The 17,594-nt window shown below is 37.4% G+C and overlaps 1 protein-coding gene across 1 annotated transcript in view; it reads left to right on the plus strand.

Annotated features, from left to right (window-relative positions):
* PRUNE2 (prune homolog 2 with BCH domain) overlaps positions 1–17,594 on the plus strand; it is a gene marked incomplete at both ends in the record, with an annotated part of 119,622 nt that overhangs the window by 30,079 nt on the left and 71,949 nt on the right. Inside the window, 2 exons of the mRNA XM_081320566.1 lie at positions 6,070–6,222; positions 7,542–7,636. Coding sequence (XP_081176692.1) covers positions 6,070–6,222; positions 7,542–7,636 — 248 coding nt within the window. The remainder of the gene's footprint in view (positions 1–6,069; positions 6,223–7,541; positions 7,637–17,594) is intronic.

The raw sequence follows: 17,594 nt of genomic DNA on the forward strand, positions 1-17,594 counted from the left end.
AAGAAGAGCAGTACTGAAATTGCAGCAAATACAGGAAGCAATGTAATCAAATGAATGAACAGACTTAAGAAAAAGGGTCCTCTGCCTACATAATTTATATTCCCAAAAATAAATATATGAATCAGTATGATTCAGAAAAATAAGCACAGAGATAGGGCTTGTCTGCCATTACCACAAGCAATGCTGTAAACTAGGAAAATAATCCAATATAATATGTGCAGAGGTAATTATTATGTGAGGTAGGTTTCATATTTAAAGTATTTTTAAAGCGCTGTTTTTCACTGGCACTCTTGCCAATTCTCCATCTACACAATAAATTAATTCTTCCCAGTAGACTCCAGCAAAGCTGCCTCAAGATTCACTATGCTTCAAGACAGGCTCTGCTGTTACTTGAGCTCTGCTCCAGTTTTGGATTTATGCCAGAAGCAAACAATTAGAAAACCTGCTGGAGACCTGAACCTGTATCATCTTATTTCCCCAGAGGTGGCTACTATGGAACTCTTGCCAAACTCAGGACCCATTAAATTGCTGAATCATTACATTTTTGGCTGCAGCCAGCTGTCAAGGATATAATTTGGTAACTGATTGTCAAGTATCTTGAGCCATTGCATTCTCTTCTGTTTGTTTACATAAGGCCATAAAGGATGCCACAAGGTGCACAGATTGTAACATAAATAAAACAAATGTGAGGAAAATATTATTACAGTACAAGTAAATTGTAGAACAAACATGACATACAGTTGTCAAATAATATGACAGAGACTGCGTTATTTGTTTTTAGCAGCTTGTACTGAATATATGGGTTATTATTATTTTTTTAAAGAGCTTGGGAAGACAACCTGAATCTTTAAAATGTGAAACAGATTCACAAAAGTTGTTAAACTTTTTCTATATGGTTATAAAAAACAGCTGAGAGATGGGTTCAGAGAAGGACCTAGGCTTTGGAACAAGAACACATCTGTGGGTTGTGGAATTGTTAAAGCAAAATGTGTGGAAGACATTCCTTAGAAAGTAGGAACAGAAAGTGGACACCAATTTTTTTTTAAAAAAGAACTTAAGATCTTTAACATTTTGGGAACATAAAATAAAAAGTACAGATTCTATTTTGCTGTGTTGTAAAGACATTAATGACTAGAATTACTCTGTGACTGTCAGGCAAATTCACCTGGCATGCTGATAACCTAGTCTGGAAGGCACCAAAATTCCAGGATTATGGTGGAATTTTATTTACATACTTATATTAATTAATTAATTAATTAATTAATTAATTAATTAATTCATATTTGCATAACTACCCATCTAACAATATCTGACTGTGGGTAGTTCACAAAAATATTAAACTAATAATAATATAAAAACAATTAACTAAAATGTAATATTACAAAATGGCAGTGAAAGTTGGACCATAAAAAAGGCTGAGCGCCAAAGAATTGAGGCCTTTGAACTATGGACTGCAAGGCGATCAAACCAGTCAGTCCTAGAGGAGATCAACCCTGATTGCTCTTTAGAAGGCCAGATCCTGAAGCTAAAACTCAAATACTTTGGCTACCTAATGAGAAGGAAGGACTCACTGGAGAAGAGCCTAATGCTGGGAAAGATTGAGGGCAAGAGAAGAACGGGACAACAGAGAATGAGGTGGCTGGATGGAGTCACTGAACCAGTAGGCGTGAGCTTAAATGGACTCCAGAAGATGGTAGAAGACAGGAAGGCCTGGAGGAATGTTGTCCATAGGGTCGCGATGGGTCGGACACGACTTCGCAGCTAACAACAACAAATATTACAAAGGCAAGGAGAGATCGACAGATGGAGTAGGACCTTGGAGCCCCCAAGCCTGATGATATAGCCAAGTCTTCAAGGGTGTGAAAAGTTAACTGGAATGGATCCTGACTGATCCATAAGGAGGGGCACCTTTTCAGGAAAGTCCACCTCTGGGGTCCTGCCAGATGAAACTCTTTAGCAGACAGGATCTGCAACATGCCCCTTCTGCCAGGTTTGATGGGATGGGCAGATGTAATTTGGAAGGCCATGAAGGGCTGTAAAGATCAAAACCAGGACTTTTAATGCAATTTAATGCAATTTGTGGATCAGGGGTACGATGTGTGCCATTCTAGCTGAAGCTTCTGGATACTTTTCAAGGGCTGACCCATGTAGAGTATATTACAATATTCCCCACTCATATCCTGGAAAATGACCAGGGAATGAGTGACTGTGAGCAAAGATTCCCAATCTAGGAATCGGCACAACTGATGCTACATAAGGTAAAGGTAAAGGTTCCCCTGCACATGCGTGCTAGTCGTTTCCGACTCTAGGGGCCGGTGCTCATCTCCATTTCAAAGCCGAAGAGCCAGCGCTTGTCCGAGGATGTCTCCATGGTCATGTGGCCGGCATGACTAGATGCCAAAGGCGCATGGAACGCTGTTACCTTCCCACTGTAGTGGTCCCTATTTTTCTACTTGCATTTTTACATGCTTTCGAACTGCTAGGTTGGCAGAAGCTGGGACAAGTAACAGGCGCTCATTCTGTTATGTGGCACTCGGGATTTGACCCGCCGAACTGCTGACCTTCTGATCGACAAGCTCAGCGTCCCAACCCACTGATCCACCGCGTCCCAATGCTACATAAGGCTATGCAAAGTCCTCCCTGGTACGACTGCTACTTGCTCTTTGAGCAGGACACTTGACTTGAGAAGAACTCCCAAGTTGCATAACAGGATTATACTGGGGCCGTGCATCCCCATCCAGAATCAAAGATGATATAGTACCAGGAACGAAAAGCCCCAAAATCCAGAGCCACTCAGTCCTGAAATACGATTGATGGGGGGGGGGAGCAGAAAAGGTTGATGTCTTTCAGCTATTGCTTTGGGGCTTATATAAGTTGCTCTAAGAAGTTGCACTTGGGTTAGTACAACTTGGTTGGTGTGATCAAACTGGTTCCATCTGGCTGGTTAAGTAAGAGAAAAGTAGAATAAGTGAGTTTGGATGCTTTTTTGCATCCTCTCTGCTACCTGATGGTACAAAGTCACCTAGCCCAAGAATTTATATCTCACCTTAATTGATATTCTAAACTTAGTTAGCAAAAGCTGGTGTGCTTTTATTATTGCTCAATTCACTATCAATAACAGAATTACATTGTGTTGACAAGTAATAAATTAAAATAAAATTAATTAAATCATGGTACCATGGCTGTATTGAAGCACAGTTTTCTTTATCTTCTTTATTATGTACAAGGGACGCGGTGGCTCAGTGGGTTAGGATGCTGAGCTCGTCGATCAGAAGGTCGGCAGTTTGGCGGGTCGAATCCCGAGTGCTGCGTAACAGAGTGAGCGCCTGTTACTCGTCCCAGCTTCTGCCAACCTAGCAGTTCGAAAGCATGTAAAAATGCAAGTAGAAAAATAGGGACCACTCCGGTGGGAAGGTAACAGCGTTCTGTGTGCCTTTGGCGTCTAGTCATGCCGGCCACATGACCACGGAGACGTCCTCGGACAAGCGCTGGCTCTTCGGCTTTGAAACGGAGATGAGCACCGGCCCCTAGAGTTGGAAACGACTAGCACGCATGTGCAGGGGAACCTTTACCTTTACCTTTACCTAAGCTCACAAATCAGTGTGGATATTCTTGCCAGCTTTTAATTCTAAAGTAATGAGCCCTTGTTGTTTTACTTGGTAATATGAATATGATAGTTTAAACTATGTGATATTATCTTTTTTTTCTTTTTTCTTAACTTATTTGTGAGAACATTATCCAGTAGAGGGAGTTGGATAATTTTGGCCTTTTGATTTGTAAGATAGTTTAAGCTATCTAAAGCCATTTTGGACATCAATGTTCATTTATAAACAATGATAACCACAGCCTTTCAGACTTCTTTATATTTGTAATTACTTAGAGACCAGTTCATATGAAACCATTGTAATTTATGACCACTATTGCATCATTCAAAAATCTGGCCAATATCATACATATTATTAGACACAGCAAAGCGAAAGCACTGCAATCGATCCAGTGTTCAACTAAATTTTATAATGGTTTAGTAACTTCAGAAGGTGCAATTTCTGATGGTGTTGATTGTGGTTTTCTTTTTGGAGTACTTACAATTTTCCACGACCTGCATTTGTTTCTAATGATTATGGTAAGGTTTCAAATGGTGATTATTTCTTACAAGGTATTCTGCAACTTGATGTCCTCCAAATGTGTTGAGTGTTGCCTGACAATCAAACTAGACATGACATGGGACATCTATACTGAAATTACACTATTATACTATTTTTGCAAAAAAAAGTAATTGACAGAGGCAGAGCTATATAGATCAGTAGAAGATTATTAGTTTGCTGGAAGTAGGTGGATATGGATTGAAAAGATTTCAACATTAAAATGGCCTCAAATTGTCCTTGGATATAGCAAAAGTATGGCCTACTGCCGTTTTGAATCTTTAAGTAGTTTACAAAACACTTTGTACAGTATTGTTGGTTTCCCACTACATGGAAAATAGCAGTTGTTTTGAACAGGGATGAGGGATGGTTAATTTTGATTCTTCACTACAGAACTGATCATGTATGTAAACAATTCCTAGTTTGTTCGTTCATTCATTTCTTCATTCTTTCAAGCTACATTAATGTATATACATATATCTATAGTGTATCCTGAAAATATTAAAAGATGTATTTTTTCAAACAAGAATAGAAATTAAACCACAGAAATTTGTAGCTGGATGGTGTGCAAAGTACAAAAGCTTTGTAAATTAAAACAAGTAAATAGTGAAATGTGATAAAATAAATAAATAAATAAAGTTTTATCAGGGAAACTGCTGTCTGGAGATATGAAACATTATTGAGCTAGGTAGCAAAATAGTCTGATCTGTCATATATATTCTTATGATGAAAAGTCTCCTTTTGTGATGGTATTGTGGAAAACCTGAAACAATTAATATGCAAAAGCTCTTAGCAGTTCAAAGGTTAATCCATTTAGAGACATTCTGGAGCTGAGCAGCCAACAAATTTAATAAATAAATAATACATAAATGCAGGTATTTAACCTTCAGAAACGTCCCTTGGCTTTTTAATATCATCCATTAATATATGTTGCTGTATTCTTATTTGCACAATTTACTTTAATAACATTATACAGTAGATAGGGAAATTACACTTTGGGAAAAATTCTTAGTTCGCTTAGAAGGAAGGCTAATTATTAGGTAGCTTTAAGGATTTTTCCCCTTTATTTTTCTGCATAGCTCAGCACTGGTACAGTATTATAATGTTATCAAGCAATCCCTTTTAGGCACGTATAGATATTTTTATATTACTAGCTATATTTTTAAATTAGGCAATAGTTTGTCTGACAGGCTAACAAGAAGCATAAAGACATTTCTGTTTGAGGGAAAACTTCTCAATTACTGGTATCACATAATGCTAATTGTAGTACAGATAGTCCTTGACTTACAACCATTCATTTAGTGATTATTCAAAGTTACAACAGCACTGAAAAAAGTTACTTATGTTCGTTTTTCACACTTACAACTATTGCAGCTTCCCCATGGTCACGTGATCAAAATTTAGATGCTTGGCAACTGACATGTATTTACAACAGTTGCATTGTCCCAGGATCATGTGATCCCCTTTTGCAACCTTCCGACAAACAAAGTCAATGGGGAAGCCAGATTCACCTAACAACTATGTTACTAACTTAACAACTTCAGAGATTCACTTAACAACTGTGGCAAGAAAGGTCATAAAGTGGGACAAAACTCACTTAACAAATCTCTCACTTAGCCAAAGAAATTTTGGGCTCAATTGTGGTCGTAAGTTGAGGGGTACCTGTATTCCCTGGACTGTGAAGATACATTTTTCCAGATTAAAAGCATATGATTTCTTTAAGGTAAGAAGATCATTTGTAGGAAAAAGATATTTAAAAAAAAGATAAACATTTAATGTGAAGAAATGGGACAGACACTACTGGGAATAATAAAGAATGAAAACAAATGATAGCTATTTCTTTAATAATCATTTACATGATTTAATAAGTTAATTGTAATAGTTGCCTTTTTTAATGAACTAATTTCTTTAAAAAAAAAAACTTCAGGGAGCATTCTCTCAAAAATCATGGACGAAGATGCCCTCAAGGTTCCTGAAGAACAGGAAGAGGTTCTGTCATGTTTGGAGGAGAAATTCCCAGAACTTTCACCCCGAAAAGACATTATCATCTTCCTTCAGGAGGCACAGCTACATGCTGATGGTACACCACTGCCTTAATTTTTCCCTTTATTCTTTATTTGAGCTGTCTGACACTTTCTTACTAAATACATTATTTATTAGAATAATGAGTAGTAATTGCTGGTTTAGTTCCTAGTCTAAATTCTGGCTATAATCTAAACAACACACGATGTGAGATATGTCTCCATGAGATTCAAGGTGCTGGTGATGACCTATAAAGCCCTAAATGGCATGGGTCTGGATTACTTACGGGAGCACCTGCTTCCGGCATCAACTTCCCTTCGTCCTGTGTGCTCCCACAGAGAGGGCCTTCTCAGGGTGCCATCGGTCAGAGAGTGCCGGCTGGCGGCCCCCAGGGGGAGAGCATTCTCTGTGGGCGCACCAGCCCTTTGGAATCAACTGCCTGTTGAGCTCCGGATGGCTCCCGACCTTCGCTCTTTCTGCCGTGACCTGAAAACCTGCTTATTTGAACAGGCCGGCCTGGACTAAGGGTTTGGGGTATTTTTAACTATTTATTGTTAGGGCTAAATTAATTTAATTTTACTTTTAACTTTTGTATGTTGTATTTTAACTGCCCTGTACACAGCCCTGAGTCCTTCGGGAGAAGGGCAGTATAGAAATTCAATAAATAATAATAATAATAATATTTGGCTTATTTTATGTTGGCTCAGTACCAGTCATTTTGAACCAGCAATTCTGAAAATGCTTAGAAGAGAGCTTATGTTTTTTTTATTGCATCAAAATGTTTCCACTATATGGGCCAGAAGATAATACTTTGGGAAAATATCTGGAAGTTGGTATAGATATAGATATACAGTAGATCAAATATTTCATATATTGGAAGCCAGGTCTCAAAGTCCTGAAATGCAAACACAATATGGACTCCATCTTCTCTGTACACCCTAATGCTACTGCAGCTCTCTCTGCAGTGGGTTGCTATTCACTGAATCTCTACATGAAAACAGGTCTGAGTAAAAGATTAAACAATAAATATGATCTGATTAAAAGAGTAAATATGAAGTTTGCTGCCCCTCCTTCATTCCTCTGTATCAGAATCCTTATATTACAGAAATTGTTCTTGACTTGAAAGGAAATATATTCCAACAGATTCCTATTATGTGTGCATTGATAGATACTTTTGGTCATCTAGTTTTATCTGAGATTGATCAAGCATAAATGAATCTTGTTGATATCAAAGGGCTTTTGAATTATCATGTTTTCTTGGAAGAAAATTACAAATCTTACTCCTTCTCTTGTGTATGTGTGTGTACACACAGACAAACATATACTTAATAAAAATGATTTTAAGCAAAAGTGAATAATTTTCTATCTGTTCCACAGAGCTGAGGATTGAGGAAGCTTTGGTCAAGGATCTCAAAGAGGTGTCAGATGGAGAAATAAAAGTAGCAGTTAGTACCATATATATCAATTTAGAGGTAAGGAAAAATGAAAATGGAGGCTTTTACCTGAAATTACCTGAAGAGTAATTCTTATATATATATTTTATTGCTATATGGATTTTTAAAACTGTTGATAGATTTCTTTTGATTTAATTTGTGTTGCTAATATTCTAGAATAACTTTTTCCAATGCAAACATTTGAAATATATTCTCAAACAATCCTCAAACAACACAAGGTCTGAATCATTCTATCTAAACTATAGACCCTAGATTGCAGAAAGCCTCTTAAGGCCTGTAGGTGCATTGTTGTTGTTGTTAGTTGCGAAGTCATGTCCGACCCATCACAACCCCATGGACAACATTCCTCCAGGCCTTCCTGTCCTCTACCATCTTCTGGAGTCCATTTAGGCTCACGCCTACTGCTTCAGTGACTCCATCCAGCCACCTCATTCTCTGTCATCCCCTTCTTCTATTGCCCTCAACCTTTCCCAGCATTAGGCTCTTCTCCAGTGAGTCCTTCCTTCTCATTAGGTGGCCAAAGTATTTGACTTTTAGCTTCAGGATCTGGCCTTCTAAAGAGCAGTCAGGGTAGGTGCATATCCTAACTAAATCCATAGAGCAGTGATTCCTAAACATTTGCCTTCGTTATCCAAAACCACTTATCAGAAAGTCCTTCTTTAACGTCTGTGTAGAAATTAGAAAATGGGTTCATGCATCTTTACCCAAAGAAAAATCAGTTTAATCCAATTTGGGGTAGTTTACCTAGGTTTGGGAAGCATTGCCATAGGGGGTGACTTATAACTGGAATTTATCATCTTATTAACATTCTGTCTGTTGTGTATGTCTACCTACATATAACAAGATAGTAATGAAAGAAGGGCATCCCAACCCTAATCTTACAAAGAGACATGGCTCACTACATGTTTCCATGTAAAAAGTTCCAGATTAACTTCTATTATCTCCATTAATGTTTTGAAAGAAATAAGAATCAGAAAAACTAATCCACACATTTCAGAGCTAACAGCATTGGCAAAACAAGGTTTTAATTTTATAATACACAATTGCTCACCCTCTGTAGTCTCTCTATCCTTATCTATGGCTGTCAAGGTTGAAGGATTATAGTAGTAGTGCAACTGCCATTATACCGAGATAATTCCTCAATTGTTGGGGACATGTTCTATAAGGCAACTAAGTAGAGAAAGGTATGGGTATCAATGAGCCAACGTAACCATAATATAGTTGCTTAAAAATAATTGGAAACATGGATTAAGTATTGTTTGGAAAAAAAGAAAAAGATTATGTGTTCACCCAGATAATGTAGTATTTTCAGCTTTTCTAATTTTTCCATTAAAGAAATGCATGATATCAGTGATTGATTATTTTTGCATACATATTTATCATAATGGTATCTGCTACATGGTTAAGAGATATGTACCACATACTGTGATTGGCATATTTATTTCTTTGGAATTTAAAATTATTTGTTATTGGGCATGTTGCTAAGCATTATAGATTGAACCACAGCGTTGATATCTGCCATTCTGCTTGGCTTTAAATTTAAATTTTGGGTGTGTGTGGGAGGGGGGGGAAAACATTACAAAATATAAATTTGTCAAATATATCTATTTAATGTTGATGGTATGTTTTGAAAAGTAGAAGTGTAAATCTCTAGTGGAAAACTGTTATTGAGTAGCACTGTAGAAGATAATTGCTACCAAGAAAACTGTTATGAACATAAAATCACCAGAAGTTGAGCTGGACATAAGAAGAGTTTATTTTTTTAGTTTTGATCACATGAGAAGCCTTGTATTAGATCACAGCTAGACACAACTTGTGATCCATTGACTAGATTCCTCAATGCTTTCAACAATGGCAGAGCTTCTAATATATTGCCTTTTCCAGTGCCTTCATTGAAAATGTTCTTAAAAATTCAGAGATGTATCTGCCTTGAAAATAGTTCATGTTGAATCAAAAATCAGGAGATGGCCACATGAAATATTATATGTAATATTTTGTATTATGTACTAAAATGTTTTATATGTTTTATGTCCTAAAATGTTTTGCAAAACTTGCCAAATTTCAAGTCATGGGTTCTGGATTTTGGATGTATTCTGTAAATTAGCCCATTTGAGATACCTTGGTTCAACAGTTATTGCCCTATGATATACCCTTTTGCCCAGTTAAAGTCATGCCAAAGAGTTTTAATTAAATCCAAATTGTACAAAGTCTTAACGCTACTTTATGGACTACGTTCAGGCTGATTATAGAAATTAGATTTCAATTGAGAAAATCCAATAAAAGTAAGGTACTCTTTAATATTTTAGTAATGACACATGAAATAAATTTCAGACTTTGTAAAAAAAATTCTCCCGATGCTTCTTACAAAGATATAGGATACAAAAAATAAATGATGTATGGAGCTGTAGGAATGTGACTTTTGCAGACTACCTTATGTCTAAGGAACATTAAACATAGAGTTTTCGTTTAGCAAATAAATAACCATTCACTTCAATGGTTGCATAGTCTGGACTTCTGTGCATATTTTTGCAAAGATAAGGAGAGGCCATTAGGGATTTAATATAAAATAAATCGCCAAGGGGTCTTCTTGTAGTGCTAGTCTTTCTGCCACATGGTGTGTTACTAATGTGCATAAATGGGCTTAAATGAATGTGTTATCTGTACTACATTTGCAGTGTGTATATAGATATTATTTTAATTGCATTCTTTATAAAAGAACATATATCATGTTTTTGGATCTTGAAAATATTCTACTCATAAATAGATTAAGTTTATTTTCAAGTATCAGATAATTTTTGCCTATAGGTGATATTGTGATGCATCTGTAGTACAGCAGGAAGTATACTTTGATTTTGTCCTGTCATATGTATTCCTAGTTAAGTAATCACCTTCTAAGAATAAATGGGGCAGGCAGAGATCCATTATGAAATACCTTCTGTTCACGAGGCTATAGTTTAAACCTGTGTACCACAATGGAGGATGGTAGCTGTGATATTGTTGATGCTCTAGGTCAAATTAAAACCCACATCTACTGTATAATGATAAATACCACATCTGCATAGGCTTAAAAATGTGATGCTTTCTGAGACAGAGTCTGGACATTTTCATAATCATCTGTTTCCAATTTAGATAATTACTAAAATGGACGTGAAACATCCATTTGTTCATACAATAAAGTGATACTTCTTTGCTTTGCCCATACATAAAAGTGATAGATAACCAGGAATTTAGCCAGCTTAGCCATCTTACTAGTCTTTGCTTTTGAACCTAGTCATTGTACCGTAATTATAAACCATGTTTTATAGCTTAACATATGCCTACATAACTAACTTTGGTTTATATAATAAAGCATGGTTAAACAAATAATGGTTCTACGTGATGCATGTTGTTTGGGGGTGGGTGGAGATTCTTTGGAAATCCATATAAAAAGAAAAATCAGCATAGAAATCATGGGCATCATTGGGAGGGCAAATGGCAAAGTAGTGGCATGGCAATGTAGTGGCCCTCCCTCTTATATTTACATGATTTTGACAAAAATCCACTCTACATGTAGACATCTACCATGGAATTATGTTATTTGTCCTGAGGGTGGATTTTCTCACCATCCCTGTCTATTGATTTTTCTCAGATTATGTAATGGCTCTATGATTTGTACAAGCTTACCAGCTGCCTGGCTTCCATTCCTCCCAAAGTCTGTAGGAAGTCAGGCAACATTTTGGGAGGGAGAATTTTGTTATTGTGCTGCTGTATATAAGCACATACACACTTCTTGTAGTTTTATTCCATTCTTCATGCAAGGACTTCACAGGGTCATGTGTTGTGTTCTCCATTTCTATCCATCAAGGTAAAAGTTCCAAAGGTGCTTTTTTTTTGTTGTTTAAAGGCAACTGGACTTTCTTGGGACTTTTTTTTCTTTGAAAGTGTTTCACTTCTTGTCCAAGCTACTTCTTCAGTTCTAACTGGGGGGGAATGTAAGAAGCTTCTTAGATGAGAAGCAAAATGTTTTCAAAGGAAAAAAAACACCCAAGGAAGTCCAGTTGCCTTTTGGGGTGAAAAAAGCACATTTGGGAACAGCCAGGGCATGAATGATTGAGATTCATAAACAATAGTAATAATAATAATAAATAATAATCATAAAGTTGGAAGGGACTTTGGAGGTCATCTAGTCCAACCCCCTGCCCAGGCAGGAAACCCTATACCATTTCAGGCAAATGGCTGTCCAGTCTCTTCTTAAAAACCTCCAGTGTTGGAGCATTCACCACCTCTGGAGGCAGGTTGTTCCACTGGTTAATTGTTCTAACTGTCAGGAAGTTTCTCCTTAGTTCCAGGTTGGTTCTCTCCTTGATTAGTTTCCATCCCTTGCTTCTTGTCCTGCTTTGGAGAATAGCTTGACTCCCTCTTGTTTGTGGCAGCCCCTGAGATATTGGAATACTGCTATCATGTCCCCACTCATGCTTTTCTTCATTAAACTAGACATACCCAATTCCAGCAACCGTTCCTTATATGTTTTATATAATCATCGTTGTTGCTCTTCTCCGTACCCTTTCTAGAGTCTCAACATCTTTTTTACATCGTGGTGACCAAAACTGGATGCAGTATTCCAAGTGTGGCCTTACCAAGGCATTGTAAAGTGGTATTAGTACTTCATGTGATCTGGATTCTATCCCTCTGTTAATGCAGCCTAGCACTGTGTTGGCTTTTTTGGCAGCTGTTAGGTACACTAGATTCAGACAGCACTATGGTTCAAGGCAATGAACTTCATAACAAGGCAGGATGCCAATGTTTACTGCTTGAGTACATGAGTATATTTTATGTTCATAATGATTCCATGTAATGTGAAGCTAAGATGACCAAACTGCATCACTCCAATATTTCCAATAAAAAGATTAACCTATTGACTTTTTGGTCCATCATACGTTGGAAAAGAAAGTAAAAGTTAGATTTTCTGGCATGCCATTTCTGTTCTGGGGATCAGACTTGCTGGAAGCAGACTGCAGAAATTACTACCTGAACCAAAAGAGTTAAAGGTTTCTATTCCTCTTTTTTTTTTCTTATTGTTGCTACCATGTTATAGTAAACAGGTCTATATACCGTAGTTTCCGGCGTATAAGACTACTTTTTAACCCATGAAAATCTTCTCAAAAGTCAGCGGTCGTCTTATACGCCGGGTGCTGAAAATTTAGGGACAGGGCTGGCTGGAAAACCTGGAGCGGATCTCCCATTTAGTCTGCGCAGGGAAAGCGGGACCAATTGGAGAAGAAGCTGCAGTCTGTGATTTTTTACAGGCTGGGGTCTGGGCGTCTTTCCTTCTAAAGTTGAAGAGCAGCTGTAGTATATCCCAACTTGAAAGGCAGGTGGGGAAGGCAGCAGCCAGAGCAGCGGCTTAGCTCTAAGGACACATTTGACTCAGGAGCTGGGTGGGCTAGCTGGAAAACCTGGAGCGGATCTCCCATTTGGTCTTTTTTAAAAAAAATATCCCATTTATATCCTGCCCTTCTCCGAAGACTCAGGGTGGCTTACAATTTAAAGCACAAATCAATGTGCTTAGCAATAGCCTTCATTCTGTGTATATGCCTGTTTATTAGGGCTTTCACCCTCCCCCAAGCAGCATTATTACAAAGTCAGCTTATTGCCCCCAACAATCTGGGTCCTCATTTTACCTACCTTGGAAGGATGGAAAGCTGAGTCAACCTTGAGCCTGGTGGGATGCGAACCTGCACTAATTGCAGGCAGCTGGTGTTATTTAAGGCTCTACGCAGGGAAAGCTTTAGAGTGAATAAGGAAAAGTGAAAAAGTGAATAAGGAAAATAGGGAACGGTTGCTGGAATTGGGTATGTGTAGCTTAACGAAGAGAAGGGTGAGGGGTGACATGATAGCAGTGATCCAATATCTCAGGGGCTGCCACAAAGCAGAGGGAGCCAAGCTATTCTCCAAAGCACCTGAAAGCAGGACAAGAAGCAATGGATGGAAACTAGTCAAGGAGAGAAGCAACCTAGAACTAAGGAGAAACTTCCTGACAGTTAGAACAATTAACCAGTGGAACAACCTGCCTCCAGAAGTGGTGAATGCTCCAACACTGGAAGTTTTTAAGAAGAGACTGGACAGCCATTTGTCTGAAATGGTATAGGGTTTCCTGCCTTAGCAGGACTATATGACCTCCAAGGTCCCCTCCAACAACTTCTTCTTCTTCTTCTTCTTCTTCTTCTTCTTCTTCTTCTTCTTCTTCTTCTTCTTCTTCTTCTTCTTCTTCTTCTTCTTCTTCTTCTTCTTCTTCTTCTTCTTCTTCTTATTATTATTATTATTATTATTATTATTATTATTATTATTATTATTATTATAATCCACTTGCACTATTTTATGTTTACATGTTTGATGACAAACAGCGTTATGTTTATAAGTGACAGTTTTCCTACTAAGCACCTGCATGTCATAAGCATTTGAATTAAAATTACCATATTAAAATCAAATCTGATGTTTTTTAATTTTTATTTGGTGTGCGTTGGAAGAGGGGTAGTCTTATACGGTGAGTATAGCCCAAACCCTATAATTTAACAGGAAATGTAGGGGGTCGTCTTATACGCCCAGTCTTATACGCCGGAAAATACGGTAGCATGTATTTCTTCCATTGCTATGGATCCTTGCTGACTCTTTCCTGTTTTGGCTGCTGTTTCTCCTGAGCATACATTTACTGATCTAATTCTATTCCTTATGTATATACCATAATAACTAGCTTTTTATATTAGGGTCATACATAAAAAGGGTTCATAATAGGGAGAGCCTGGATCTGATTTGCACATTTCACCAGGAATCCCTTTTAGGGGTTTATACGGTAAGAGTTAGCATCACATCTTTCTTTGGAATTAATGTGGTCTCAGGTAGCTGAAAACTACGTATTTAACATCCCCAGATTGCCTAGCAGAAAGACTGAGGCCTTTTCATCAGTAAATGCACTATTAGTCCTTACATATGCTCTGTAACTAAATTCACAGAAGCTATTGATAATAAAAACTTTGCCTTTTCTAAACCCCAGTTCTGGGTCACTTCTCTCCCACATGCTTTCATCCTTAGGCACATACAATCCTAATTACTGGATCTTCTCTGTGAATGTCAGATGCTGCCATTGTAGCATTTAATAGTTGAGCCTTGCAGTTAAAAAATTTATATATGAGGCTCTTGAAGACGTGTCATTACCTATGTCTTTTCCAGGGAAACTGAAATTCTATTCTATTCTATTCTATTCTATTCTATTCTATTCTATTCTATTCTATTCTATTCTATTCTATTCTATTCTATTCTATTCTATTCTATTCTATTCTATTCTATTCTATTCTATTCTATTCTATCTATCTATTCTTCCAGATCTGATCTAATCAGTTAATATTTCTAGCCAATATGCCTGCTTGCTGAGCTGATTTAAAGTTTTATCCCTCAAGGTTTTTGTTTTTGTTTTGTTTAAGGCTCAGTAGAACGTCACTAAAGTTTTATATTTTTATTATATTTTAAAAGTTGCATTTGTTGCCCTTGATGTTATTTCAAAATATTATGCATGGTGGAGTAATATCAAAACAAAATTTGGGCCGTTTTAGCTATTGAGAGGAGATTACTCTCTTAATCTTTCTTCATGGCACAAGGCATTTTCTATGGAACTTACAGTACAGTATATTCATTTATTGTGCTAAATCATTTTATATCAGGAAACATCAGCTTAATGCTAAAATTTGTGCATCTCTGGCCTACTATTAGAAATGCAAAGACTAAACATGTTTCAAATAGCACTCTGTGCTGCCAATGATGTATCAACACTCTATGCCATTACTCTTCTCTAAATGTGATAATAATGTGATCAGTTAACATAAAAAAAAGTTTGATGCCACAAAGCAGCTGGAAATGGACAACTGAAATATGCATATATCTAACTCTTATCATCAAATGCACAGTTTGATCTATGTTGTTAAAAGCTTTTCTTCTCTTTCTGTTCTTCTCAAGCAAAAATAGCAGCTTTAAAATGTAAATTGATAGGTTTTGTAACACCCATTCCTAACTGAGATATTTTACTAGTTCCAAAAACTATTGGGTGACTAGAGATAGCAACATTTAACCTGAAATATTTTTATGCTAGTAATGTCAAGATTTGTTGGACTGATGCTCATGAACAATAGCTGTGTGGAGGCTAGCTTCAGTTGTTCCCTATGCATGTGCTTCCATAATAGTTTTGCTGCTATCTACTGGGTTTAAATGTGAAATTCTTCTTTCAGAGAAAATGGAAATTCATGTAATGCTTTTGCGACCTTATTTTTGATTATCAATTCTTTTGGCCTGCCTTAAAGATCTAGCTGTAAACATCCCCTCTGGTGTAACTCAAGTGCATTTTTTTTTGTGAAGTGCAGTGTTGGACTGAGAAGTGGGATTGCAAATCCCCTTTGGGTACCTGAGAATCAAGGATATGTGCTACATGAATGCAATATGCATCCTTGATTTCTTGTGTTAATCTTAAGAGCTTTCTATCCAGATTCAGCGGCTCTTACTCAAGTTTTTCTCTCATTGGATATTGCTTTGCAACAGTACAAATTAACTTTGTCAGCAGCTGGGTTCAGGATAGACCCAGTAGTTAGAATCAGTTCAATATAGAAATCCTCTCTTATGCTTGCTGAATGTAATTTGTAATGAAAGATAAAGAATCACAAACTTAAAATAAAATACGTTATAAGTGCATTAGCATGTATGACCAAGAATTATTCTCTCCCCCATTTCCTGTCCACTTGTTCTATTACATCAGCAAATGTTATGGAGAAAATGTTGTGGACTATTCTCATAAATTTAATAAGATAGGGAGCTTGGGTATACAAAAATGGCTAAAATGGTAGATATGGTCAATTACAAAGTATTCAATTTATTAGCACCCAAACTAAGGAAGAAACTACAAGTTTCTTTTTGTCAACTCCTCTCATTTTCCTATTCCCTCTTCATGCATCTCAGACATCTATTGTGGTAACATTGAATGTAGACCTATGTTGACAAACCTGATAATACTCAACTTTGGATGTTCAGGCCTCTAAAACTAAGTATTGAGGTTGCACCTGTATTATCACCAGAGACACATATTTTAAATTCTTAACAATTTTACTTACAGGTGAAACTCAAAAAATTAGAATATCATGCAAAAGTTCATTTATTTCAGTAATGCAACTTAAAAGGGGAAACTAATATATGAGATAGACTCATTACATGCAAAGCAAGATAGTTCAAGCCGTGATTTGTCATAATTATGATGATTACTGTATGGCGTACAGCTCATGAAAACCCCAAATCCACAATCTCAGAAATTTAGAATATTACATGCAATCAATAAAACAAGGAGTGTACATAGAACAATATCGGACCTCTGAAAAGTATAAGCATGCATATGTACTCAGTACTTGGTTTGGGCCCCCTTTGCAGTAATTACTGCCTCAATGCGGCGTGGCATGGAAGCTATCAGCCTGTGGCACTGCTGAGGTGTAATGGAAGACCAGGATGCTTCAATAGCGGCCTTCAGCTCTTCTGCATTGTTCGGTCTCATGTCTCTCATCTTTCTCTTGGCAATGCCCCATAGATTCTCTATGGGGTTCAGGTCAGGCGTGTTTGCCAGCCAATCAAGCACAGTAATCCCACAGTCATTGAACCAGGTTTTGGTGCTTTTGGCAGTGTGGGCAGGTGCCAAGTCCTGCTGGAAAATGAAGTCAGCATCCCCATAAAGCTCGTCTGCAAAAGGAAGCATGAAGTGCTCCAAAATCTCCTGGTAGACGTCTACGTTGACCCTGGATTTAATGAAGCACAGTGGACCAACACCAGCAGATGACATGGCTCCCCAAATCAACATAGACTGTGGAAACTTCACACTGGACTTCAAGCATCTTGCAGTGTGTGCGTCTCCATTCTTCCTCCACACTCTGGCTCCTTGGTTTTCAAATGAGATGCAAAAGTTGCTCTCATCAGA

This window comes from Vipera berus (genome assembly GCF_964194415.1).
Source record: "Vipera berus genome assembly, chromosome: 2".
Classification (NCBI taxonomy): Eukaryota; Metazoa; Chordata; class Lepidosauria; order Squamata; family Viperidae; genus Vipera; species Vipera berus.